Below are 24582 nucleotides of genomic sequence, written 5' to 3' on the forward strand. Positions count from 1 at the left end.
GAACCTCTTCCGGGTCTCCCACGCGGGTGCAGGGTCCCAGTGCTCTGGGCTGTCCTCGACTGCTTTCCCAGGCCACAAGCAGGGAGCTGGATGGGAAGTTTAGCTGCCGGGATTAGAACCAGTGCCCATATGGGAACCCGGCGCGTTCAGGGCGAGGACTTTAGCCGCTAGGCCACGCCGCCGGGCCCCCAAGCCTGACCTTGAGAGTGTTTGGGGACCCAGGAGGTGAAGACGCAACAAAGATACCCCACCCCGCCGCCCTGCACACTCCCCACTCCTCACCCCTGCATGGCTCCAACGCCTGCACTAGGAGGAGACAAACACAACAGAACCCGCCTGACTCATCTTAAGGCACCTGTTCGCGTAGAATCCTTGTAACTTACAGCTTCCTTCTAAGCATGGTCTCAGCATCCAGTCTGCCAGGCTCAGCTGGGCTACTGCAAACAGCGGGACCACCTCAAGGTTGAAATAACGTCGCAAGTTTGTTTTTCCCAGAGGAACATTTTAAAAATGTCATTGAGTTCACTCTTATGAAAGCCAGGGCTCTGGACAAGGAGGCTTTCAATGCCCTGAAACCTTTATTTATGCAATGTTCAAAACTTTTTCAAGTATTTTAGGATTCTGGGCAAGGCAGCCCATTGCAGGTGGTCAATAACTTTGAGTAAGTGGGCACCCCAAATTATTCAAGTTAAAGGGTTAAATTGAGGAGTGGGCTCCCTACAATCACATGGGAGACTCCCAAAATGGAGTTCCCGGCTTCAGCCTGGCCCCACCCAGGCGGCTGTGGGCATTTGGGGAAATAAATTAGATCCCTGCGCATGTAACACATCTGTAAGGAGAGTGGAAGGATTTCACATCGAGGAGATTGGAGAAATCTTGTTGTTCTCACAGTCTCTTTTCGCCCTCTAGTGGACACAAGTAAGAGTGCAAAAAGTGTCCACCGCTCTTACGCGGTCGCTCACCGTCATACCAAAACCCAACTCCCAGCTCCCACCACCACCAAAACCCCCGTGAGGCCACAGCCAGATCCATAAAAAACGACCTTATCTGCACCCTGAGAGGCCTTCAGACCTCAGCGCCCCCAGCCACGGGCTTGAGGTGGGCTGGGTTGGCTCCAGCAACCCATGACTGCAATGAAAGGCCGGAACCAGGGTGTCGTGACCACGTGTCCCCCCCTCGGCCCCTCCCTGCAGGCGAATTCAGACCTTTTCTCACGGGGCTGGGAAAGGGAGCAAGTGTGGGCAAAGCCGACCATACACCTGGCAAGAAGGCCAACACCCCCACGGGGTAGCCTGAGGTTGAGTCCCACTGACCCACGCTCGGCTGGCCACCTCAAGCACCCTCAGATCCAAACCTGGAGAAGGAGGGGGTTGGAAAGGGATGGAGAGGGGATGTGGGGTAGAGGGGGGCCACCAAAACCATCAGCAACACCCCCATACACACACAACTGGCTGTGACATCCCCCCATCCCCTCTGGGCACTGGACAAGCCAAGCCTTGAGCAACCTCCCCCAACCTCCGCCCCCAGAACGGACCATGATGGCGCCTCCAGCTAGCGAACTTGACCTTGTTATCCAAGTACCAGGTACCTGCTGCTCCTGAACTAACTGCATCGTCCAAGTGGATACCTCATCTTGTTCTGGACACCCAACCCTGGGATTCAAGCCTAGAGCAACAGTGAGGCAAACAGTCCAGACACCTCGGACTCCCCACCTCTCCGAGCCTGCCTCCTCATCTTCAAAGACAAGATCAACCATTCACTCATTCTACTTATTTATTCGGGGGAAAACAAATACAAAGTGGAAATTCCAGGCTCGTGGGGCTCACAGCTTCAGGACCAGACACAAAAGCAGCAGGAACACAGCAGGCCTCCCACCCCAAGTGCTTGGGAACTAAGCCAAAGCCAGCGGCACCTGCTCATGACTGCCCGCTCATACAATATTTCTAGCCAAGAGCTGGCTGTACCAAGCGTTGCTCAAAGACACACACACACACACAAGTGTTCACGTTCAAGGGCAAGCGGACGATGCAAAAACTCCAAGAGGAAGAGATGCTTCCCTTTTTCTGGCTTTGGGACAGGGTTTGTTGGCCGCTCAACCGACCGATGGAAAAAGGTTCTAGAACAGTGGTTTTCAGATCACCGCATCTCTCCAGATGTCAGTTGGGCAGGACTAGTTTTGAGACAGATCTTTCTTCCGGTCTAGCCCTCCGGCAAATGGGTCCTGGTACTCTTCTTCCATACACCCACTCCCTGGGCAGGACAGGGAGGGTCCCAGCAGGCGCTGGTATCTGCTTGATCAGCGTCCACCTCCTTCCTCTGGCCTAAAGCTCTCCAGGGGTTCAGGGTGGACAGCCATATCTTTGTGGGCAGAGTGAATCCTAAAGAAGCTAACACAGGAGGGGGTGGTGGGTGGCTCCCAGCCAGCTGGGCAGGATGGAAGCAGAAAGTGCATCAGCCTGGCTCAGTGAGACAGCGGGTAGACCACAGGTGAAGAGGGTGAGGGAGCAGGTAGGAACAGGTGCAAGCAGGGCAGGCCACGCCCCCCACATTCGCAGAGAAGAAAGCCGAAATGGCGGCTGTAAATGCTGGGTGTTGCCTGAGAGTGCCACGTTTGTAAAACCCCAAGTCTCAGAACCCAAGTAGGGGAGAAGGGCGGCCCCACAAGAGCAGCCCGGCCCAACCCAGGCCCCAAGCCACAGGGTCTTCCAGGTAGCAGCGGTGGGCTCTCAGGTCCCAGGAGGTCCGGCCCATTGGCCAAGGGTGCCCCATGGCGCGTTGAAAAGCAGGAGAGGATTTCAACTCTGAGAAAAAGAAAAAAAGAGACAGAGGTCTGTAAGATGACCATATGTGTGTGGCTGCTCTGAAGACATGGTCAACGCCACAGACCCGTGGACAAACCCCACCGCCATTCCCAAGCCTTCGCCAGAGCAACTCCTCTCTCTCTAGACACGAACAGGCCAAAAGCATGACTTCCCAGATGCCTTTGCTCCCACGAGTGGTCACATGACGGAGGGCTGCTCAGTAAAGCGACAGCCATCGAGCGTGCTCTGCTAGGAACATCCTAGTATTTCACTGTACAGAAAATAGAGTCGGGAGCCAGAGCTGGGACTTGAACCCTGGGCACGCGGGCATCCGACGCAGGCGTTGCGGTGGAACGGGATACCATCCTGTCTATATGTTACCTGTTTCTCAGTCGTACTCTCAGTTAGGGGCAGGGCTGTGGATTTAAACCCAGGCCGTCTGTCTCCTGCACCTCAACTCATTTTTAAATTTATTTAAAAGCTCAAGTAACAAAAGGAGAGGGTGGAGAGAGAGAGAGAGAGAGAGAGAGAGAGGGAGAGGGAGGGGAGAAGTTACTCCTCAAATGTTCATTAATGGGCTAGGGCAAGAGCCCTGGAGCTCCATCTGGGTCTCCCATGTGGGTATCAGGGGCCCAAGCACTAGGGCTGCTTTCCCAGACGCATGAGCAGGGAGCTGGATGGGAAGCAGGGCAGCTGGGACACGAGCCAGCACTCTGATGTGGGATGCAAATTAAGCTGATATGCCACCACCACCCCCCGCTTTATTCAACCAGCTGAGGGCGGTCGGCAGCAGCCAAGGCACAGTCCCTCACCGTTTTGGAAGAGGAGAGGGTGGACGTCAGAACCATGCCTGTGGTCTGGGACTGGGACACGGTCACGGACTGCCTGTAGAACCATCGCCGGTACTGTTCTCGAACCTGGGGGTGGAGACGGAAGCCCAGGCAGAAAGCATGGATCCAGAAGCCACAGCTCACCCAGGGGCAGAGAGGGCAGCGGAGGAAGGCAGCATCGGGAGGTGGAGGTGGGGGCAGGGCGGGTACCCACTCACCTGGCGGTTGAGTAGGCAGTGGATGAGGAAGATGAAGACGCCCTGGAAGCTGTTGATGATGGTGAACAGGTAAGCCATGACAAGTGCTGCAGATCCAATCTGGAAAAGGCCCAGCACCCAGGAACAGCCCAAGATGAAGAGCTGGGCGAAAGCCTTGAAGGTGAGCAGCCTGTTTTGGGATGGCGGGGGAGGAATCACAGAGAGTGAGGCTCCCACAGGTGCCTGGAGGGGTTGGGGGGCATGCATCCAGGGACAGAGGAAACCGCCATGTAATGGCAGGTGCCACTGTGGGGGCCATAGAATGGAACCTCCGAGCCCACATACAAGCAAACCCAGTCAGGTAGGCATGTAAAAGCTACCCAAAGTGAAGGGGCTTTGGGCCCAGCCATGGAGACACCAGTTGACACGTCTAGATGCCACGCTGGAGCACTGGGGGTCAAGGCCTGGCTGCAGCTTGCTGCTCACGCAGAATGGCAGACAGCAACTGATGGTCTGAGCGCTCGAGTCCCTGCACCCACGTGGGAGACCCAGATGCAGTTCCCAGCTCCTACATTTGGCCTGATCTAGTTCCAGCTAGTGTGGTCATTTGGGAAGTGATTCATCAAGCGGGTTCTCTCTGTCTCTCAATCAAGCTGTACAATACATACACAGCCATGTGGATTGTGGGCAGTTCATTTTTTAAGATCTAGTCATTTTCAAAGGCAGTGTTAGTTCGTTCACTGATCCACTGTTTCACCCTCAAATGTTCACAATAGCCAGAACTGAGCTGATCCAAAGCCAGGAGTTTCTTCCAGCTGGGCAATGGAGCAGCCAGGACTCGAATCAGCACTTACTTGGGGTGGTGGCACTGCACCCCGATTCCTGTGTGTAGTGATTACAGGCTAGACAGCCTCTCATGTTAAGTCTCAGGGACACGTTAGACATGCCAGTAAAGCCCATATGAGAAGCATTACTGCAGAACAAGGTGGGGAGGCGAGAAGCGGGAGCCACACCTGGTGTCCCTGAGTGTGGAGACTTCAGTGTTGACACTGCCAAGCTTCTGCCGCAGGATACACAGTGTCCAGGTCAGCAGGATGCAGTTGACCTACAAAGCCACACAGAACGAGTTGAGGGGAGCTGGATGAACTGGCCATCCCAAGGGAATCCTGACCTGCATCCAACCCCCTGCAGCAAGCAGCCCTGGGTGAGCGGGACACAGCCCATCACAGACAGCTTCCTTGACTGTTGTCCCTGCGGCCAACCCGGCAGAGGGCCAAGACACACCTGCAGGCTGTCCAGCTCCCACACAGGGCCACCCATGGCTTCCCTGTCCCAAGGTCTCCCGGCAAGCTCCTCCGCCTCCCTTCTCTGTCATTCTCCCTTTCAGGTGGATGGATGGATGGATGGATGAATAGATGGATGGATGGATGGATGGATGGATGGATGGATGGATGGATGGATGGATGGATAGGTGGATGGATGGATGGATGGATGGATGGATGGATGGATGGATGGATGGATGGGTAGGTGGATGGATGGATGGATGGATGGATGGATGGATGGATGGATGGATGGGTGGGTGGGTGAATGGATAGGTGGATGGGTGGATGGATAGATAGATAGATAGACAGAGCTTTTTAACAAGATGACAAAGGGTTGGTGTTGAGCAACAACAAGGCCTGAGGTCCCACATGACCACCAGTTCAAGACCCGGCTGCTCTATTTCCGAGCCAGCTCTCTGCTAGGCTTTTCAGATGTTAAGAAAAAAAAAGTGTAGGGGGAGAATTTCCAGTGGAACACAGCTTCCACACTGTCTCTCATCAACCCTCTCTGACCCTAGGGTCTCCTGCTTCTAACTCCAGAACACTCATTCGCAAATCCACCTGCTCACTCACCACTATGATGGTGCACACCGGGCCCAGGAAACTCCATACAAACCCTGACTCCTTCTCCAGCCAACAGCTGTGGAGAGAAAGCGCCAGCCGTTAGGATCAAGTCCCGACCCCACAGCGACTCCTGCTGCACGGGTACCTTCCTGGGCAAACAGCCTTGAGACGCTGCTGGCCTCGGGCTGGGACTCTAGTTTATTCTCAACCCCTGGCTCTCAGTTTTAACTCTCCTTGGGGAGCCCTGCCTCGACTCAACCATCACTTCTTTGGGGACACTTCCCCGGCTACCGCAAGCTAAGCTATCCCAGCCTCATCCCCCATCTCTCCAGCAAAGCCCACTGCATTTTTCAACACATATACTCTTCCTCCTGCTCCTCCTCTTTCTCCTTCTTTTCCTCTCCCATCCCATCTCACCTACCATGTCTTACTCTCCCAAATTCCCAGAGAAGGTGTGTTAACCAGTCTCCGACCCACTGGGTCAAACCTGCACGTTGCGTTTTTAAAATCAGAGCTGACATCATCGCATCTCTTCTTGTGACACCAGCATCCGCTAGGGGAGTCAGTTCGAATCCCAGCTGCTCCACTTGACATCCAGCTCCCTACTTATGGGCTGGGGAAGCAGCGTTCGTATGGGAGATGCTGCGTCCACGTGGGAGACCCAGCTGGAGCTCCTGGCTTCGACCTGGCCCAATCCTGGCTACTACAGTTATTTGAAGGGTGAAGCAGTGAATGGAAGATCTCTTTCTGCCTCTCCTGCCCATGTTACTCTACAGGGATGGCACTCACCTATGCTCAGTCCCATAGCCGCTCGGCTTCACACAGGCGGAGATAGCCACCACCAGCCCTGGGACCCCGTAGCCGAAGGCACACAGGGGCAGCATCCTAACGTGGCGGGTGCCGAAGTAATTCACCACTTGCAGGTTCCTGACCGTCAGGAAGAGCGTGATGGCCTCCAACAGCATCCAGGAGAAGCAGGCGAGGAAGAGGAAGTGCAGAACGCCAGCAATGAGCGCACAGCCCAGCTGATAGGGGAGCGACAAGGAGATCAGGGTCCCCCACCCCCGCCAGGAGGCAGGGGTGGACGGGGCAACAAACAGGGACGGAGTGGACCAAGCCAGAAGCCGGTGCCATTCCCCCCAGCGGGGTGGCCGCTGGGATCAGCAAAACATCCACTCGCTGGTGAGCTGTGTTGTCTGTGACGTGTTATTGGTACACTCTCTGGTGACATGTTTTTCCAATAAAGTTTTATTAGTACACAGCCATCTCCCCACTTAACCTAGTCTCTGTGGCTGCTGTCGCATCACCGCAGCGGAGCTGAGTAGTCGCAAAGTCCCTAAGCCCTGGAACTATTTTCGGGCTGAGGTTTTAGGGATCAAGTCGGCCCTGATCAGAACAAGTCTGAGAGGCAAGGGACCAGGCAGCTGAATACAGACGGCCCCTTGACCAAGAGTGACCGTCACACCAGCTGACTTCGTGTGAGGGTCCCACAGAGCTCTCCTGGCACCCCACAGCCTCACCCATGACAACCACCACCACGGGCTCCCCCTCCCGGAGCAGAATGGGGACAATGGAGCCGCATCTCCCCCATAGCATTGCCCACTTCCATGACAGTTTGTACTGGCCTCTGCCCCGCAAAGATGCCCAGTACAACTCCGGCTGTGGTTCCCTGTACTCCCCCGCCCCATCCTCACAGGGGATGTTTTCGGTGGCCAGAGAAGAGCCAGGGAGGAAGCACTCTCCCACGCGCGCGCGCACACACACACACACACACACACACACACACACCCCGGCTGTGGGAGTGAGGAAAGTGGAGGACTCCTGCAACCCCCAAGGCACCTGCAGAAGTGACATCCCCCTGACACCTGTCACCTCTCCAGGGGAGCAGCTGGAGAGCAGCCAAGCCCCCACGGCCATGGGATGGAGACAGAGCAGGCACAAGGGGCCACAGAAGACCACCCAGAGAGATGGCAGGACCCAGTACCGGGGAGGGTGACACAGACCTGGGGGTTAGTCTTGTCGAAGCCGATGAGGAAGAGCAGCTTGGCCAAGAAGAGGCAGGCGCACAGGTGTGCGTGCATGTAGGTGTTGTGGTTGCGGATGGAGCGGCAGAGCAAGAAGGTAAGGACGGCCAGGGCGAGGCACAGCAAGGACAGGATGATGCCCACGTGGCTGATGATGTACAAGGTAAAGTCCACCTGCCAGGACAGAAACGGGAGACGCAGCCAGCTAGGAGCAGAGGGATGAGGTCTGTCGGTGCTGTCTAGCTTGGCCTCTTGCTCCTGCAGTTCTAAGCCAAGCGTACCTCTCACGGGGAGCTACCTATCCGCCAGGGATGTGTGAGCGCTGGCTGGCTGGGACAGGCAGAGGCTGTCCTAACAGCGCATTCCCTCTCTAACATAACAGACCACGTCCGTCTCATCGTTCTGACCCAGCTCGGAATCCTTACAGCTCAGACGCTTCCTTGACCATGTGGGTTGGTGGAAGTCAAACTTTGGAGTCAGACTGCCCTAGGTTCGACTCTCACCTCTATCCATCATTATCTTCATGACCCGCTCTCAGTCTCCCCACCACCCCATTTCATGTGGGGAGGCAGCAGTGTGGCATTAGGGGCCAAGCCACCATCTGCTGCGCCGGCATCCCACAGGAGTGTGCCGGTTCAAGTCCTGACTTCTCCACTTCCCGGTCAGTGACCTGCTCATGCACACCTTAGGACTCAAGGGCTTAAGTCCCTGCTACCCACATGGAGAAGAGCCGGATAGAGTTCCTGCCCAAGCCCAAACCGTTGTAAAGCGTCTGAGGACCGAAGCAGTCAATGGAAGACACTTCTATGCTCACCTCTAACTTTTTTCAAACACACCTAACAAACTAGTCCAGCACACAGCAGGTGCATGACAAAGGCAGCTTGTGATTGTTAATAAGTGCCAGCAGCTTCTTGGAATCAACCTTTCTCAGTCTGGAGTCCAACCAGACGGTGATGTCCCCCAAGGACCCGCACCCTCTGCTCCTTGTTTAACCTGGGACTCAAGAGATAGCATCACCAGCACTGACCGTGACCTCCCGAGGGGCCATGATGACCGCCAAGTTGGTGATGTGTCTGCAGCGACAGACGGTGTACGTCTCGGAGTCATTCAGGATGGAACAGCCAGAGCGAGTCCATCTTCCACCCTCCTCATCGGTGTGCCAGGAAACACAGACGGGGGTCTCATGCTTTTGCTTTGGCTAAAAGAAAAAAAAAATTAACTCTGAGTAAGTAGCGTCCGTTGTCCCACAAAATGCACACAAGCCTCTTCAACTTCTTTCGCTGGAAAAATCCGGAAGCCTGGTTCCCCTGCAGCTTCGCCTCGAATGGACTCACTGCAACCCACCTCAAGGGCAGGCATCCAGCCCAAGGGTCAAAACCACCTGGATCATAACGCCTGGCTGGGACCAAGCCCCAGCTCCCTGCAGGTGCACACCCCCAAGAAGCAGCATGAGAGACCTAGAAGATGCTCCTGGCTTCAGGTGAGTTCAGCTCTGCCCGGGGCAGCCACTGAGGGGGTGAACCAGTAGACGGAAGATTCTACCTCTCCCTCTCTACGCAACTCTGCCTTCTAAATCAATCAATCCATCACAAAAGAAAACTAAAAGACATGGGAGAGTTCCTTCCTCTAGGGACGGGACCCTGTCAGTCCCCGGGGGTTACCATAACAACAGAAATGGTCTGTACCTTGGGCGATGTCCCAAGCCAGGATATGATCTGTCTAGTTTTACTACCCAGGCAATCTAGTGTACAAGCAGGCAACAGAGCTTCCAATTGGCCCCAAACGCAGACAGTTCAAGCCACTGGGAGAAGAGGGGGCGCACGGGGGCGACAGGGAGACAAAGGGTTTCCATAGAGACCGTCCCTTGCAAGACCTGGATGTTTTCCAGCCAGTAGAGTACATCTTTCTGAAAGCCGTTTTTCTTCTTCCCGGTCAGGATGCCGCTCACAACCCGGGAGTTCATCTTCAGTCTGTCCACAGAGAGGTCCCAGAGGTCTCGGAAGAAGCGTTCATCCACGAGAGATTCCAGACCCACGAAAGAAACGAAAGCCACGCCAGCTCTGCCTGGAGGACCCCCACGCAAGAAGAAGAAGTGGGGCTAGATTGCCAACCACCTCGCGCGGGCATGCACCACCAGCTGTGATGGACAGCCCGCCCCCCTCTTCCCCCTCCCCCGGAGGGGTGCCATCCTCACCCGTGGACCCCGACTCCTCGATGGTGGAACAGCTGATTCTCATAGCATCTCCTTTGGCTTCCAGGTTGAATAGCACATCCTCTTCCTGGCATCCTCCCGCGACAACTTGGCTCTCCAGATCTGCAAATACAAGAGTGTTCAGGGCATGGACCCAGCAGGTGCCAGGCAGCCTGGCCACGCTGCCTTCAGCAGCCACTCGGCCTCTGCTTCTCGTTTCTCGTCCCTGACACAGCTCTGGCGACAGGATCCATTTCCACTGGCTGTCTGACAAAAGTCAAGTTGGAGAAGGATGTTGGCTGTGGGCTGGGGGGGTCGTTTGTGCTTCCGGAAGAAGTTCAGGGTCCTCTCATGGACCACTAAGAGGTCTGGTATTGCCGGCTCACACTGGGACATGCTCTCCTAGGATGTGTTTTATGGAGACCCCCCGCCCGCCAAAAAAAGAGATATTGGAGGGGTCTCAAATGCAGAGACCTCGTCTGGCCCAGCCATGAAGACGCCACTGGTGGGGCCACCACGTCCCTCATCAGCCTGCCAGCTGTAGGCAGAAGATGGCGGCCCAAGTCGTCGGGTCTCTGGTCATCTACCTGGGAGATCTGGACGAAGTCTTTCTGCTCCTGCCTTCGGCCCTGCCTCGCTCCTGCAACTGCCCACCACCCGCCCCCGCAAAATATCTCTCTATTCAGCTTGTGTCTCTCTCACCGTCTGTCTCCCAGACAAGCCTGCAAGGAGTGATGCGATTAGATTAACATGGACAGAAACCACACCATCATCTCTCTCTCTCTCTCACACACACACACACACACACACGCAGGCTCTTTTGTCTTTGTATTTTTTAAACATTGGTAAAGCAATCCTCACCCAGGCATGAGCCAGCCGTGCCCGGCAGATCCTACTCACCCAAGCCCGGTGTGCGAATGGTCTGGCTGTGGTTCCCAGCGGCGGAGGGCAGTAGGAGGGCCGCCAGGACGCTGCTCTTTGTGCTTTCCAGTAAGGCCGTGGCCAGGGTGGATGCCTCCTCCCTGGTGAAGTTGCTGGACCTCTTGGATGTCTGCTCAAGCACAGAGGTGAGGTTGTTCACTGCCGTCTGCAAGGAAACACAGCTCTTCTCTCTCTCTCCCTCTCTCTCTCTCTGGCAGTAGAGGCCCCAAGAGAGATAGAGGGGTCCCCTCCCATTTCAGTCTTTCTGTCCTGCTCCACTGGGAATGCTCACGTCCCTGCTGGCAGGCAGCAGCAGGTGAGCACCTGCGAGAGTGTAATTTGCACATATGTACCCTCAGACCCAGACATTTCTCCCCGCCAGGAATCAGTCCTCCCAGAAGCACACCTAAAGCGTTCAAGGAAGCTCCCCCCGCCCTCCGCCGGTGGGGTTCATCTTAGGATCATTTGCAGGGAGCGCAGGAACCTATGGTTTGGAACTGGTGTGGTGGCGCAATGGGCTATGCCACCATCTGCCAAGCCAGCGTCCCATACGGGGCACTTGTTCGAGTCCCAACTGCTCCACTTCTGATCCAGCTCTTCTGCTTACGAGATTGGGGAAGTAACAGAGGATGACTCAAGTGCTTGGGTCCCTGCATCCATGTGGAAGACCCGGCTGGAATTCCAGTTTCCTGATTTAGCTTAGCCATGTCCTGGCTGTTACAGCCGTGTAAGGAGTGAACCAGCAGATGGAAGAGCTCTGTCTCTTTCTCTCCAACTCAAAACTTTTTCAAAAAAAGTTGAGCTTATTTTTACATAAAAAAAACCCCACGAGATCCTTGTATAGTCTCCATCCCATCCATCTTCTGTGGGGGTGCACACCGTCAGTCCTACGCCCACAGCACGTGACACGGTAACTCACAGCCTGCTAACCCCACAGGACCCTGCACTCCAGGCAGCCCAGACGCTCAAGGCTGATACGCCGGAAGGAAGGCAGCCGATGCCACTGCTACCTTCAGAGTCGCTGCGGTGGTTTCGTTCTTACAGGTGTTGTCCAGCACACCCAAGGCGGAGTTCATGAGCCTGCAGTAAGCGGCCTGTATTCCGGGGGAGACGATGTGTCAGCATGGATCCGCCTACCCATCCCCACACTCCACCAGTGTGTCCCATACCAATGGGGACCCCCATGCTCCCAGCCGGGGTAGTCCTGGCTTCTCAGAGCATCACAGTTCGTGGTTGTAAATGGACCAAGTACAAAGCAGGCATCTATGATACAGCACACAAGGGTACTTCCAGTCTTGGATAGACAAAATTACAAGGTGACTTTAGGAGGGGGTATCTAGGGCCTCTTGCATTCTGTTTCGGAGTGCCTGGCTCGAATCGCAGATCCCTGCTCCTGCACACCCCAGCGGGGAGTGGAGACGCCCCGAGCACGTGGGTCCCTGCCACCTGCCAATGGGAGACCACGCTGGAGTTGAGGGTCCTGGACATGCCCCACCCAGCCCTGACTGAAGCAGGCCTTTGGGGAGTAAAGCAATGGATGGATAATCTATACGCATTTCTTTACCACTCTGCTTTTCAAAAGGCAAGTTTCTTCAGGAACAACAATAAAAAATGTTTACTCTGGGGCCAGAATCCCATAAGGGCACTGGTTCAAATCTTAGCTGTTCCACTTTTTATTGTTTTGCTGCCCCTACTTCCCACCCAGCTCCCTGCCTGTGGCCTGGGAAAGCAGTGGAGGACGGCCCAAAGCCTTGGGACCCTGCACCCGTGTGGGAGACCCAGAAGAGGCTCCTGGCTCCTGGCTTCAGATCAGCTCAGCCACTTGGAGAGTGAATCACTGGACGGAGGATCTTCCTCTCTGTCTCTCCTCCTCTCCGTCTCTCTCTCTCTCTTTGCAATGAAAATGAATAAATCCTTAAAAAAAAAACAACCCGTGGGGAATGGGGTGGAAGCTGACCTGTGGTTTCTGGGGAAGTCTCAGGCATACTTACATCTTGTGGGTCCCTGGCTGCTGCTGCTGTGTGGCATTGCTGCTCCCACTTGCCGAGAGAGTCCACGTCACTCCTGCACTTGAAGGGAGCCTCTGGAGAAAAGACAGAAGCCGTCACACCACACTTGCACCTCGGCAAGACACTGGCGAGGTCACAGCATGCTAAGCCACCGCCTGCGGCACCAGAATCCCACAGCGACGTAGGTTCAAATCCCAACTGCTCTACTTCGCAGCTAACTCCCTGCTCGTGCGCCTGGGAAAGCAACAGAGGATGGTCCAAGCGCTTGGGCCCCTGATACCCACATGGGAGACCAGATGGAGCCCCCGGCTCCTGGCTTTTTAAATATGTGTATGGGTAGAATCCATCACTACTAGACCAGTTCTGCATAAAACATGTTGGCAAGCAAAATAGCCAAGTCCTGGCTGCTCGACAAACCGATAGTCTTGCCAATGAGATGAGAAAAATCTAACACTGAGAAGAAAAGAAACAACAAAAGAAAAAAATAACCCCCCCCCAAAAAAAAAACCAAAAAGAAGAGAAACGTATACATGACTAGAGAGCAGGAGACTCAAGCTGGGTCAAACAAACATTTGGCACCCAGAGCTGGACCCGCGGGGGGCCTTGGCCGACACCCAGCCGGGGCTATAGTTACTTTTACACCTGCTGTTGCCGTGTCCCTGGGCACTTTCCGGCCAGAAGCCGGGGGCACAAGTGCAGCTGTAGGAGCCCAGGGTGTTGGTGCAGATGGAGTTGGGGCTACAGGGGTTTGGGTCCAGCAGGCATTCATCCGCGTCTGCAAGGCATCGGAGAAAGGGGCAGGCGGGGCATGAAGAAACAGGCCAGCCTGGGGGTGTGCTTGCATGCTCCCCGGCACGGCCCTGGTTTACAGATTCCATCAGACATGTGGGCCGGCTACTGTGGGCGGCGCTCAGGGTGCTACCTTACAATAAGCTCCTTGGAAGGGGCAGAAGGAACACATTCAAAAAGAATGGTTAAAAATACACTAAACACGAGGCCAGCACTCTGGTCCCACTAATCCTCCACCTGCAGTGCCGGGATCCCATACGGGCACCAGTTTGAGTCCCAGCTGCTCCACTTCCCATCCAGCTCTGCCTGTGGCCTGGGGAAGCAGTGGAGGACGGCCCAAAACCTTGGGACCTTGCACCTGTGTGGGAGACCTGGAAGAAGCTCCTGGCTTCTGGCTTCAGATCAGCTCAGCTTTGGTTGTTGTGGCCACTTGGGGAGTGAATCAGTGGATGGAATATTCTTTTCTCTTTCTCTCTAACTTGACTTTCAAGTAAAATAAATAAATCTCCTTTAGAAAATTAAACTTAAAGATCCCAAATGAACAAGTAACGAGTGAATGAGATGTTGTTGTTGTTAAGAAGCGCAATTTTCCTTAGGAATTGAACAACGCAAAATGCCCTCCTGCAGTATGGTGGATACACAGTTCATCTCAGGCCAACCTTCTAATTCCTCCTAGTGGGGGATGACGATTGGGGGGTGCAGCCCCTTTGCAAGCCAAGCTAGCCCTGTGACAATTACCAAGAGCATGGGATGGAAGTCCGGACCACCACGGGGGACAGAGAGCCACCCAGTCCCGAGCGCCGCTTGGCAACTTCTCTCCTTAGAGACCAAGGGCCAAATCTTTCCCTTGGAAGCCAGAAGGGAACCAGAGATGGTCACAAGAACCCCCAACTGGTGACCAGCTCCAACTGCTGGTCACGCCAACAAGACCATCCTGGAGCCCTGAATGACATCTCGTTTAACCCAGGGCCCGTGTGACCAAGCCCTATAAACCCTACAAGCAAGAACGGGCAGCCCCGTTCCGTGTTTCTGTTTGATACCCACGGAGACACCATTACCTGTACATTTCAAAGCCTTGAAGTCCTGGGGGGTCCAGACGCCGGTAGGGCGGAAGCCAGGCATGCAGGAACAGTTGTATCCTCCCACTGTGTTACCGCACACCGAGTTAGCACCGCAGATGGTACGGTTTTTGGAGCACTCGTCTATGTCTAAGGAGAAAAAGGGGGTCCCCATCAGGGCCAAAGCGCCAGCAGCTCATGTGGTCGCCGCCCAACCCCCGGCTCCAGCCTTCCCTTCTAGAACACACAGTCGTCATTCAGGGAACAGCTGTGCAGAGACACGCACTCACAAGCCTCAGAAATTCACCACTCGCCAAAAACCCTGACCCCTTCGCTAGCTGGATGAGACCTTGGGAATCCGGCCCTAATGGAGCTTGCCGACCTTGCCCTTGACTTTAGAATTACAGAGAAAGATCTTCCATCTGCTGGTTCACTCCCCTCCCCAAAGGCCTCAATGGCCCTCAGCCAAGCCGACCCAAAGCCGGGAGCCTGGTACCTCCTCTGGGTCTCCCACATAGGTACAGGATCTCAAGGTTTTGAGCCACCCTTTACTGCTTTCCCGGGCCACAAGCAGGGAGCTGAATGGGAAGTGAAACATCTGGGCCTTTTACTGGCCCCTCTGTGGAATGCCAGCACCTCCAGGTAGAAGATGAGCCAGTTGAGCCATTATGCCAGCTCCTCGCCCTGGCTTTCTAACCCTTTCACACTATAGGGTCCAGATTCTCCACCGCTGTTCCTTCCATGTGCTTAGATGATGCCGTCTCTCTAGGATGCACCTCTACTCGTTTCCCAAGATCACCCATCACCATAGCAACACACAGCTGCAGATGGGAGGGGTCGGGAGCTGGGACGTTCTCCATGCCAAGTCTGGCTCTGGCAATGCCCTGGGTGGCATGGTCTTCACTGCACCCCCCCACCCTGCTCCCCATAAATTCCCATGTCAAAGCCCCAACACCTGGGGTAAGTGTTTGCTGCTTCCCTACCCCTAGCACTCGACGTGATGCTTGGACAGGGTAGCCGCTCTTCTCACGGAAGAATGCACTGATACATAAATGACTCTCAGTCCAGAAAGTTTGAGGCTTATCCCAACCTCCCCACTTCTCTCTCTCTGATAATAGTCCTGGACTTGAGTCTCCCCAACCCCCAACCCTAGACAGCTACACCCACCTTCGCACAATTCTCTCCGTCCCTTGAAAAGGACTTCGCCACTTGTGGAGTCGAATCCATCCTTGCAAACACAATGGTAGCTTCCGACTGTGTTGTGGCAGATGGCGTGCTCAGGGCAGGTTTGGGTTTTCTTGCATTCATCTATGTCTAAGAGAGAGAAACACAAAAACAGCCCTGGTTAAGGTCCAGCGCCCAGCCTCCCTTGCAACCAGGCGAGATGGTAAGACATTCCCATCAATGGAGACAGCCGATCAATGGCAAAACGTGACGATCACGGGTTGAGAGAGCTCCTCCTTAGCATCTACAGCTCTGGCACTCACATGGAGCTGGTGTTTAATTAGGTGGTGTGTAGAGAGCTGCCCCGCCCCCATTCCTACCTTGACAGGCTGAGTTGTGAAAGACAAACCCGTTGTGACAACGACAAGTGTAGCTTCCTGCAGAATTGACGCAGTCGGAATCCCTGGGGCAGGTTCCATTGCTGTGGCATTCGTTGATGTCTGGACAGGTCCAGAGAAGAGCAAGGAGGGTGACCGTGCCGAGCGTGCAGACCCAGCGGAGCCCCAGAACCCCGCCTGCCTGTGAGCCAATAGTACCTGTGCAGCTGAAATTGCCTGAGTTGCCTGGAACCCAGTTATTGCCAGTGGGTGAGGAGAAGCCAGGCAGACAGCTGCACCTGTACCTTCCCCGCATGTTTCTGCACTCGGAGTGAGGCCCACAGGGTGTGGGGTTTTGGGAGCACTCGTTGACATCTTCATGGAGAGAAGGGCAGACAGAGAAGAGAGAGCGAGCTCCCCCCTTGCCCCCGTCCCTTCCCAGTCACAGACTGCACCGTCCAGAGACGTCGGTAACCTCCTCTCCCATCCAGCAGCGTGCTCTCCGTGCCGTGTGACACTGGGTGGTGATATCTGTCCCTCCCTTGGAACCCGAGTATGTGGCAACAGCACCACGCACTTCTGCCTCGTTCTCCTGAGACACCCGCCCGTTCTCAAGACTCAGCCACCACACCGTGAGGAAGCCCAGCGGCCATGACATTTGATAGGCAAACAGGGAGTTTTCATGGAGAGAGAGGGAGCGGGTAAGACGGAGATGGGGAGATGGGAGTGGAGAGGGGGAGAGATGAAGAGAAGCAAAGCGGGGTGAGGAGGGGAGAGGAGAGAGAGCAGGAGAGGGAGGGAGGAAGAGGGGACGAGAAGGAGAGAGAAGGGGAGAGAGAGGAGGGAAGATGGGAGTGGGGAACACAGGAGAGGCTTCGACGCCTGGGGGTCCTCACCGCCCACCACCTCCCCATCTCCCACCCAGTGCTGGAGGGGGTCCGAACGCCCACACACTCACCTTGGCACGTCACTCCCAGCTCTACAAAGCGGTTTTGTCTGTTGCTGGGCTGATAGCCCTGCTTGCATTCACAGTAGTAACGGCCAGAGGTCATGTTGTGGCAGATGGCATGATCTGGGCACATGGTGGAGTCCACACACCCACCAATACCTGCGAGACAGAGGGGAGGGCGAGAGTGAGTAAGATCTGGAGGGAGAGCGAGGCTGAGCGAGCGGGAACTCAGAGGTGACACCCCGCACGCAGGTGGCCAAGAAGACAGGCTGATGGCTTAACCCCTGGGACCTGCAATGCCGTCGGTTTTGGAAATCAGGCAGGTGTAAGGTAAGACAACGCAGCACTGAGCCTGGAATCCAACGTTGCTGGGTGATCCCGACAGATGACGGGCACATGGAGAATGGGTTGGAGTGATATGTCTATGAGCCAAGAATTATTATGTGCTAAGAGAACGGTCATGGTGGCTGGCATCACAATGCAGTTAAGCTAAGCTTTTGATTGCAGCGCCGGCATCCCACAGAAACGTCAGTTTGCATCCCGGATGCTCCACTTCTCCTCCAGCTCCCTGCTTGCAGGCTGGAAAATCAGTGAAGGACGGCCCAAGTCCTTGCGACCCTGTATGCATGTGGGAGACCCAGAAGAGCTTCTTGGCTCCTGGATTCAGATTGGCTCAGCTCTGGCTGTTGCGGCCACTTGGGGAGTGAAGCAGCGGACAGAAGATCTTTCTGTCTCTCTTTCTCTCCGTTACTCTACCTTTCCAATAAAAATATTAAAAAAAAAAAATAGACTAGCTTGTCCAGGTGTGACCCACGCAGCCACAGGGCTCTCTGTCAGCCACACACAAGACCAGGAGACAGGCAGAAGAAAGGGATGTGTGGGACATGACCGTCAGCCGTCGCCCACAGAGGTGGAGGCAGGACAGTGATAGTTCGAGCCCCGGTTGCTCCCATTCTAGCCAGCTCCGTGCTAACAGCCAAGGAAAAGCAGCAGAAGATGGCCCCGGTGTTGGAACCTTGGCCACCCACAAGTGAGAAAATGGGTGAAGCTCCTGGCTTCAGCCTGGCCCAGTTCTGGCCACGGTGGCCATCTGGGGGGAAGAGAACCAATAGATGAAGGAGCTCTCTCTCTCTCTGACTTGAAGTCTTCTCCAAAACCAAATCCAGTGTACCCCAAGCATCAAGGAGGCTCTGACTGGCAAAGGAATGAATTTCCAAGCAATTTCAACTCCCGTCATTGGTTGTTCCCAGCCCGCCTCTCCAATGGCCGAGACGATCCGGAAGCAGGTGTGTGTGTGTGTGTGTGTGTGTGTGTGTGTTTACAGACACTGGCACATCATAGATGCTCAACTAGAACATGTGGGAGGAATGGGTCACTCTGCCTTGCCAGGCTCAAGGGCAGAAGCAGAAGGGTCTGAGGAAGACCAACAGAGTAACAGAGAATGCAGTTCTAGACCCAAACAGACAGTTCAAGCAAAGAGGAGGAGGCACAGCCAAGAGCACGGGCGCCAGAAGCGACTCGGGTTATCTGGAGTCAAGGGGAAAGGAAGTGCTAGGGCCCTGGGGGGAGACTTCGCAGATCGCCAGGGAGGGGAGGAAGTGAGGCAAGGAGGTGACACATACAGAATCTTCCAGAGTGTGATAAGACTTGTTAGCTCAGAGAGAGCTGGGAGCCTTGGGCAGCGGGGGAGGGTGGTTGGAGCAAAGCAAGGGTGTGCGTGTTGGAGCACCCTCCTGCTGGCGCCAGGGATGGTGGGAGGCGGGGAGGAAGCAGCCTTGCTTGTCTACTAGAAGAAGGAGACGGTCATACCCCCGCAGTGGCAATGATGAAGGCAACACTGCGTGTGTCTTCATTTATCATTCCAAAGGCGAAAGAAGAGACAGAGAGCAAGCTTCCACCGGCTGATTCACTCCTTAAATGATCGCAGTGGCTGGGGTGGGGCCAGGCCCACTGCCAGCCGCTCACACAGGGTCTGAGGCAAGGAAGGCCACAAGAACGCCATAAACGCACAAGAATGCAGGAAGACGTCCCCGGCAGAGGCACTGGAAGGGTGGGGGTGGGAAATTGCAGACCTCCTTCCGGAAACGACACACCATCCGCCCACCCTTGGGCCTGTCAATCCCACCCCCTACCCCCAGTATACACACACACACACTCACACACACCCATGCATGCATGCTCCCTGCCTCGGCCAGCTTCCTCTCTGTGCTAGACCTGCCCCTTTTCTGCCCCCACCCCTTGCATGCCACCCCCTTCTTCCTCAAGTTCAGTGTCTCCCAACGCAGATCCACCCACCCCAACCCAGACCAGACCAACATCCCAACCCCATGCTTCCAGACACCCCACTTTGCCACCATTAGACATTCCCCCCACCCCAAGAAGCCGCAATTCCATGGTTGTGTGATTTTTTAAAAAAACTTTCTCTTTTTGTTAGTACAACCCAACTTCTGTGAGGTCAAGGCCAAAGCAGTGGTAAATTTCTTGGAGCTAGTGCTGTGGCACAATGGGCTAAGCCACCTTCTGCAGTGTCAGTAGCCCATGTAGGTGCTGGTTCGAGTCCCAGCTTCCCTTGCTTCTCATCTAGCTCCCCCTCTAATGCATATGGGAAAAACAGAGGCTGGGCCAGGTGCTGCTCACGTGGGAGACCCGGATGGAGCCCCTGGCCGTTCCTTCCTTCATGTTCAATCCTGGCGCCCAACGTCAGCACTGCAGGTGCAAGGTCACAGCACACCCACCCAGGGTCAAATGCCCACTCCCTGTACTGTGATGGACAGCCTTGTCTTCCAATTGCGGCTGAGCCCCCCTGCCAGGTGGCCAATAACACTACACCCAGGCCTGGCCAGCGTGGGTGTGGCCAGCATGGCCACCAGGTGGGGTTAGCTACCGCGTGGGACACCGGCATGCTTCAGGAACGCCCAGAATTCAGTCCCAGGTTCCAGTCCAGCTCCCGGCACACGCACACCCTGGGAGGCAGCAGGTGGTGGCCCAAGTACTTGGGTCCCTGCCACCCACGTGGGAGACCCGGCTGGAGCTCCCGGTGCCCAACTTGAGGCCAGTTCAGCTATAATAATTGCAAACATTTGGGGGGGTGGAATCAGTGGATGGAAGATTCTGTCACTCTGCATTTCAAATAAATATATTTTTAAAATTATTACACAAGGTTTCTGACCTCAAATAACCTTGCATATTTATTGGGGGGGTACAATAGGTTTGGATAGAAGCCGATTATGTGGAATAATCAACCTCATTCTTAAATCCAGCATCTCCCAGACTTATTATTTTTATCAATTAGAATTTTTTACATGTGGGGCTGGGGTGGTGAGCCAGTCTATTGAGCCTCCACCCATAACGTCAGCATCTTTCACAGGCGCCAGTTTGAGTCCCGGCTGCTCCGCTTCCAACCCGGCTCCTTGCTAATGTGCCTGGGAGAGCAGTAAAGGATGGCCCGAGTGCCTGGGCTCCTGCAATTCATGATCCAATTCCAATATCATCTCAAAAAGCAAGTCCTAAGTGGGAATTATGAGGCCAGTGTTCCAACCATGGCAGGGCTGTGGGAAAGATGCTGGCGCGGTTGGCCCTTCGGTGCCCCTGACCCAGCCTGAGAAGGGATTTCTTGGTGTTTGGAGAACCGAGAGACACACAACGAGAACTCTACCAATCAGACTCGGAAGGGAAAAGGTGTTTGAGAGTCACAAATGAACACGTGAGGATTGGAGCTCCAGAAGGGAGTGGCTCCATCATACCAAACAGAGAGCAAAGGGGATTATCATGGCAGTCAGGAGGTGCCCTGAACCCTTCCCTGCCCAGCTCCCAACCTGTGGGTCCTTACCCAGCCTACTTACCCGTCGAGGTGGGGTCTGCCCCAAGTGGACTGAGTGACACCCCTCTGCAGATGCCACAGCACCCTGGGGAGACAGAAAAGGAGCAGGAATGTCACAGAGACCAGTGTTATAGCACAGCAAGCGAAATCGCTGCCTGGAATGCTGATATTCCATAAGGGCGCCGGTTCGAGTCCCGGCTGCTCCACTTCCTGTCCATCTTCTTGCTTGTGTGCCCGAGAAAGCAGCGGAGGATGGCTCAGGTCCCTGGGTCCCTTCCGCTCACGTAGGCAACCCGGATGGAGTTATGAGCTCCTGGCTTGAGCTGGACCCAGCTCTGGCTGCTGCAGGCATTCGGGGAGTGAGCACTCTCTCCTTGAACTCTGATTTTCAAACAGATCTTTTTATCTTAATGCAAGCGTAATTGTCTTAAATATAAAAGCTGCATTGTCGGAGGGATGGTGCTTCTCTTAACAGGAGTTCCCAGGAGATGTCTGATATTCCCCTTACAGATCAGACCCACATGAATATTCATGTTACAGTGTATTATATTAACACTGCATTGTGGTATTTAAATTTTACAACCAAGTAGGGCTTTTCATTTGCATTTATTTATTTGAGAGACAGAGCAAGCAAGCAAGCACCAAGCCACTAACTGACTCCCCCAAATGCCTGCAACAGGTGGGAGCAGGGCAGGCAGAAGTTGGGAGCAGGGGACACCCTCTGGGGCTCCCACGTGGGTGGCAGACAGCCAGCGTCTTGAACCTGCTGCCTCCCACTGTCTACACTAGCGGGAAGTTGGAGTCGGGACACACCGATGCAGAAAACAGGCGCCAACCCACAGGCCAAATGTCCACCAGAAGTGAGGGGATCCATTCTTTAGTACTTTAAGGCTGTGTAGCCCTGCTGCCCTCCCCCCCACCATCACCACCATCTTCATCAGCATTATCATCTTCATCACCATCATCATCATTACCACCATCATCACCTCCTTGATCACCACCACGCTCACACCCTCACTGCCACCACCGCCGCCATCACCAACATCACACCCTCGTCACCAGCACTCACACCATCCTCCTCTCTGCTCATGAGCATCACACAGGATGAGGGGTGACATGACTGAAATCTGTGCCAACACCCAAAGCAGTGACACAGCAGGTCACTACCATCCCATACCGAAGCACCGGTTCAAGTCCTGGCTGTCCCACTTCCCATCCAGCTCCCTGTTCAGGCACCCGGGAAAGTACAGGAGGCTGGCCCAGGTGCTTGGGACTCTGCTCCCATGTGGGAGACCCAGATAGAGTTCTGGGTCCCTGGCTTCAGCCTGGACCAGCCCTGACCATGTTGGCAATTTGGAGAAGCGAGCCAGTGGGTGAGAAACTGAACTCTCTCTTCCTCTACACGTCAGTTCGGCTTCACCGGTGACCAGCTGAGCAGCTTTGGAACCCATTTGTAATCTCTGGGCTCTGCTCTGCTTGCCGTCATAAGAACCAAGATCCAAACCCAGGAACCCCACTCCAGTGACCAATGACACAGGGCCCAGGGAGACACAGAGACACAGGGAGACAAGAACCCAGACAGGAAGGCGCTATCTCATGGCTCAACTTTGAGCAGAAATGTGACCAACCCAAAGAGTATCTCCCCAACTTCCCCCTCCACCCAACCCCCAGTCGCCACGACAGCTGCCGCTATGGGAGGGGAGAGAGAGGAACAGAGAGGAAGGGGTGGTGGGGAGGAAGGGAGGGAACAAGAAGGCAAGGATGGAAGAGATGGAAATGGAAGTGAGAGAGAGAGAAACTTGCACTTGCTGGTTCACTCCTGAAATGGTCACGCAGCCACGGCTGAGCCAGCGCCAAGCCTGGAGCTCCATCCAGGTCTCCCAGGCAGAAAACAGGGCCCCCAAGTACTTGGACCATCCTCCCCCACTCTCCCAGGCACCTTAGCAGGGAGCTGGATTGGAAGCAGAGCAGCCAGAGCCCAAAGCAGCAAGCAAACACTCTGACGTGGGGCACCGCTGTCAAGGGCAGCAGCCCCTTCCCTTAACGCTACGGAAACACAGACTACTTGGCTTCCAACCTTGGGTCCAAGCCCATTGAGCCGAGCATCCTACCCGTCTGCCTCCATCACACACCTCAGGCTCACGGGCACAGGGACCATCCCCTGTGAGCTTGCCCAGCTCCCCACCATGACCTCAGCAGCCAGAGCGACATCCAACATGGAGCGGGTGTTCTCAAACCCCGTGTCTGGGCTGACACCTGCCAGTGTGGCAGGAGTTGGCCAAAGCCCCCCAACACATACACACACACACACACACACACACACGCCAGTGCAGGTGTCCACAGTGCCCAGGCCCCAGGGATAACCCCCGGCTGCCCTGCCTGTGGTCTCTCCACCCACCCTGCCCCCTGTCCAGCTCCCACTCACCCCAGAAGAGGAGCAGTAGGCTAAACTCTCGCATGGTGCCGGGGTTCTGCCTGCAAGGGGAACCCTCCGTGCAAGCTATCTACCAGGAAGGCAACGTTACTCAACGCCCCACACACAGCGTGTCACCGCGCCCTCAGTCGCTGACCCCGGAGGAGGGCAAATGGCCAGCCCCAACTCTTCCCTCTAACCTCAAACATGGGCCGGGCTTTCTTCTCCCCTCCCATGCTCCTTCCCTCTCCTCTTCTCCCCCTCCCCCATGTCCATCTCCCACACTCCATGTCCCCTGATACATGAGCTGCCACTCCTTGTTGCAGAAGACCCAAGCTCCTGTTAGACTGACCTGTTAGACTGGCCATCATACAAGCTTCCTCAGGTAGGGGAACCCCCACCTCAACTCCCCAACATACATATTAAAAAAGCAAAGTGAGGTGGCTGATAGTGTGGTGGTTTAGTAGACTAAGCCTCCACCTGCAGTGCTGCCATCCCATATAGGCACTGGTCCTAATCCCGGCTGCTCCATTTCCCATCCAGCTCCCTGCCTGTGGCCTGGGAAAGCAGTGGAGGACGGCCCAAAGCCTTGGGACCCTGCACCCTGGAAGAAGCTCCTGGCTCCTGGCTTCGGATCAGCTCAGCTCTGGCCATTGCAGCCACTTGGAGAGTGAAGCAGCGGATGGCAGATCTGTCTCTCCCTTTCCAATAAAAATTATTTTAAATTTTTTGAAAACTTAGAGGAAGTGTGGTCTTTCAGTTATGACATACCAGTTACAGTCATGGGAGAGCAGTTATGGACTTCATGGGCGCTTTCAACCCCATGTCGCCATTCTTGCCTTTGTAAATTTAGAACTGTTCTAAAATTATAAAGTTAAAAAAAAAATTCTATCTGAATCCCACCTGCTGAGGGAATCTAACTGTAGGGATGAAGGAGCCAACCCCTGTGCGTGTAGGAGGGACATGTGACCCCACCAGCCACAGACAGGGGCTGAAGACCCCTAACCCCACTCCCCACCCTGCCCGAAGGGGCAGGCAAGGTGGCTACAGCCACCCTCCTGGAGTGACAGCCCAGGATGGGGAGACAAGAGGAAGCGGAGGAGCAGGAAGTAGCCGTGCCCAGGCAAGCAGCTAGGGGAGGCCTCCCACCACC

At 55.2% G+C, this 24582-nt stretch overlaps 1 protein-coding gene across 1 annotated transcript; it reads right to left on the minus strand.

Moving 5' to 3' along the window:
• Positions 1-2664: 2664 nt before the first annotated feature.
• Positions 2665-23475, minus strand: LOC101523642 (adhesion G protein-coupled receptor E1). Its single transcript, XM_058657628.1, has 21 exons — positions 23442-23475; positions 21039-21101; positions 17206-17355; positions 16467-16622; positions 16251-16370; positions 15874-16020; positions 14628-14856; positions 13462-13597; positions 12842-13306; positions 11861-11944; positions 10830-11016; positions 9933-10052; positions 9612-9802; positions 8766-8936; positions 7718-7912; positions 6504-6739; positions 5724-5790; positions 4842-4933; positions 3850-4018; positions 3614-3718; positions 2665-2801 (listed from the first exon to the last, which is right to left on the minus strand). The coding sequence occupies exons 1-21, from the start codon at positions 23473-23475 to the stop codon at positions 2796-2798; spliced, it is 3123 nt and encodes a 1040-aa protein (XP_058513611.1). The 3' UTR covers positions 2665-2795.
• Between the last annotated feature and the right edge of the window lie 1107 nt (positions 23476-24582).

The sequence above is a fragment of the Ochotona princeps genome, chromosome 33 (genome assembly GCF_030435755.1).
Source record: "Ochotona princeps isolate mOchPri1 chromosome 33, mOchPri1.hap1, whole genome shotgun sequence".
Classification (NCBI taxonomy): domain Eukaryota; kingdom Metazoa; phylum Chordata; class Mammalia; order Lagomorpha; family Ochotonidae; genus Ochotona; species Ochotona princeps.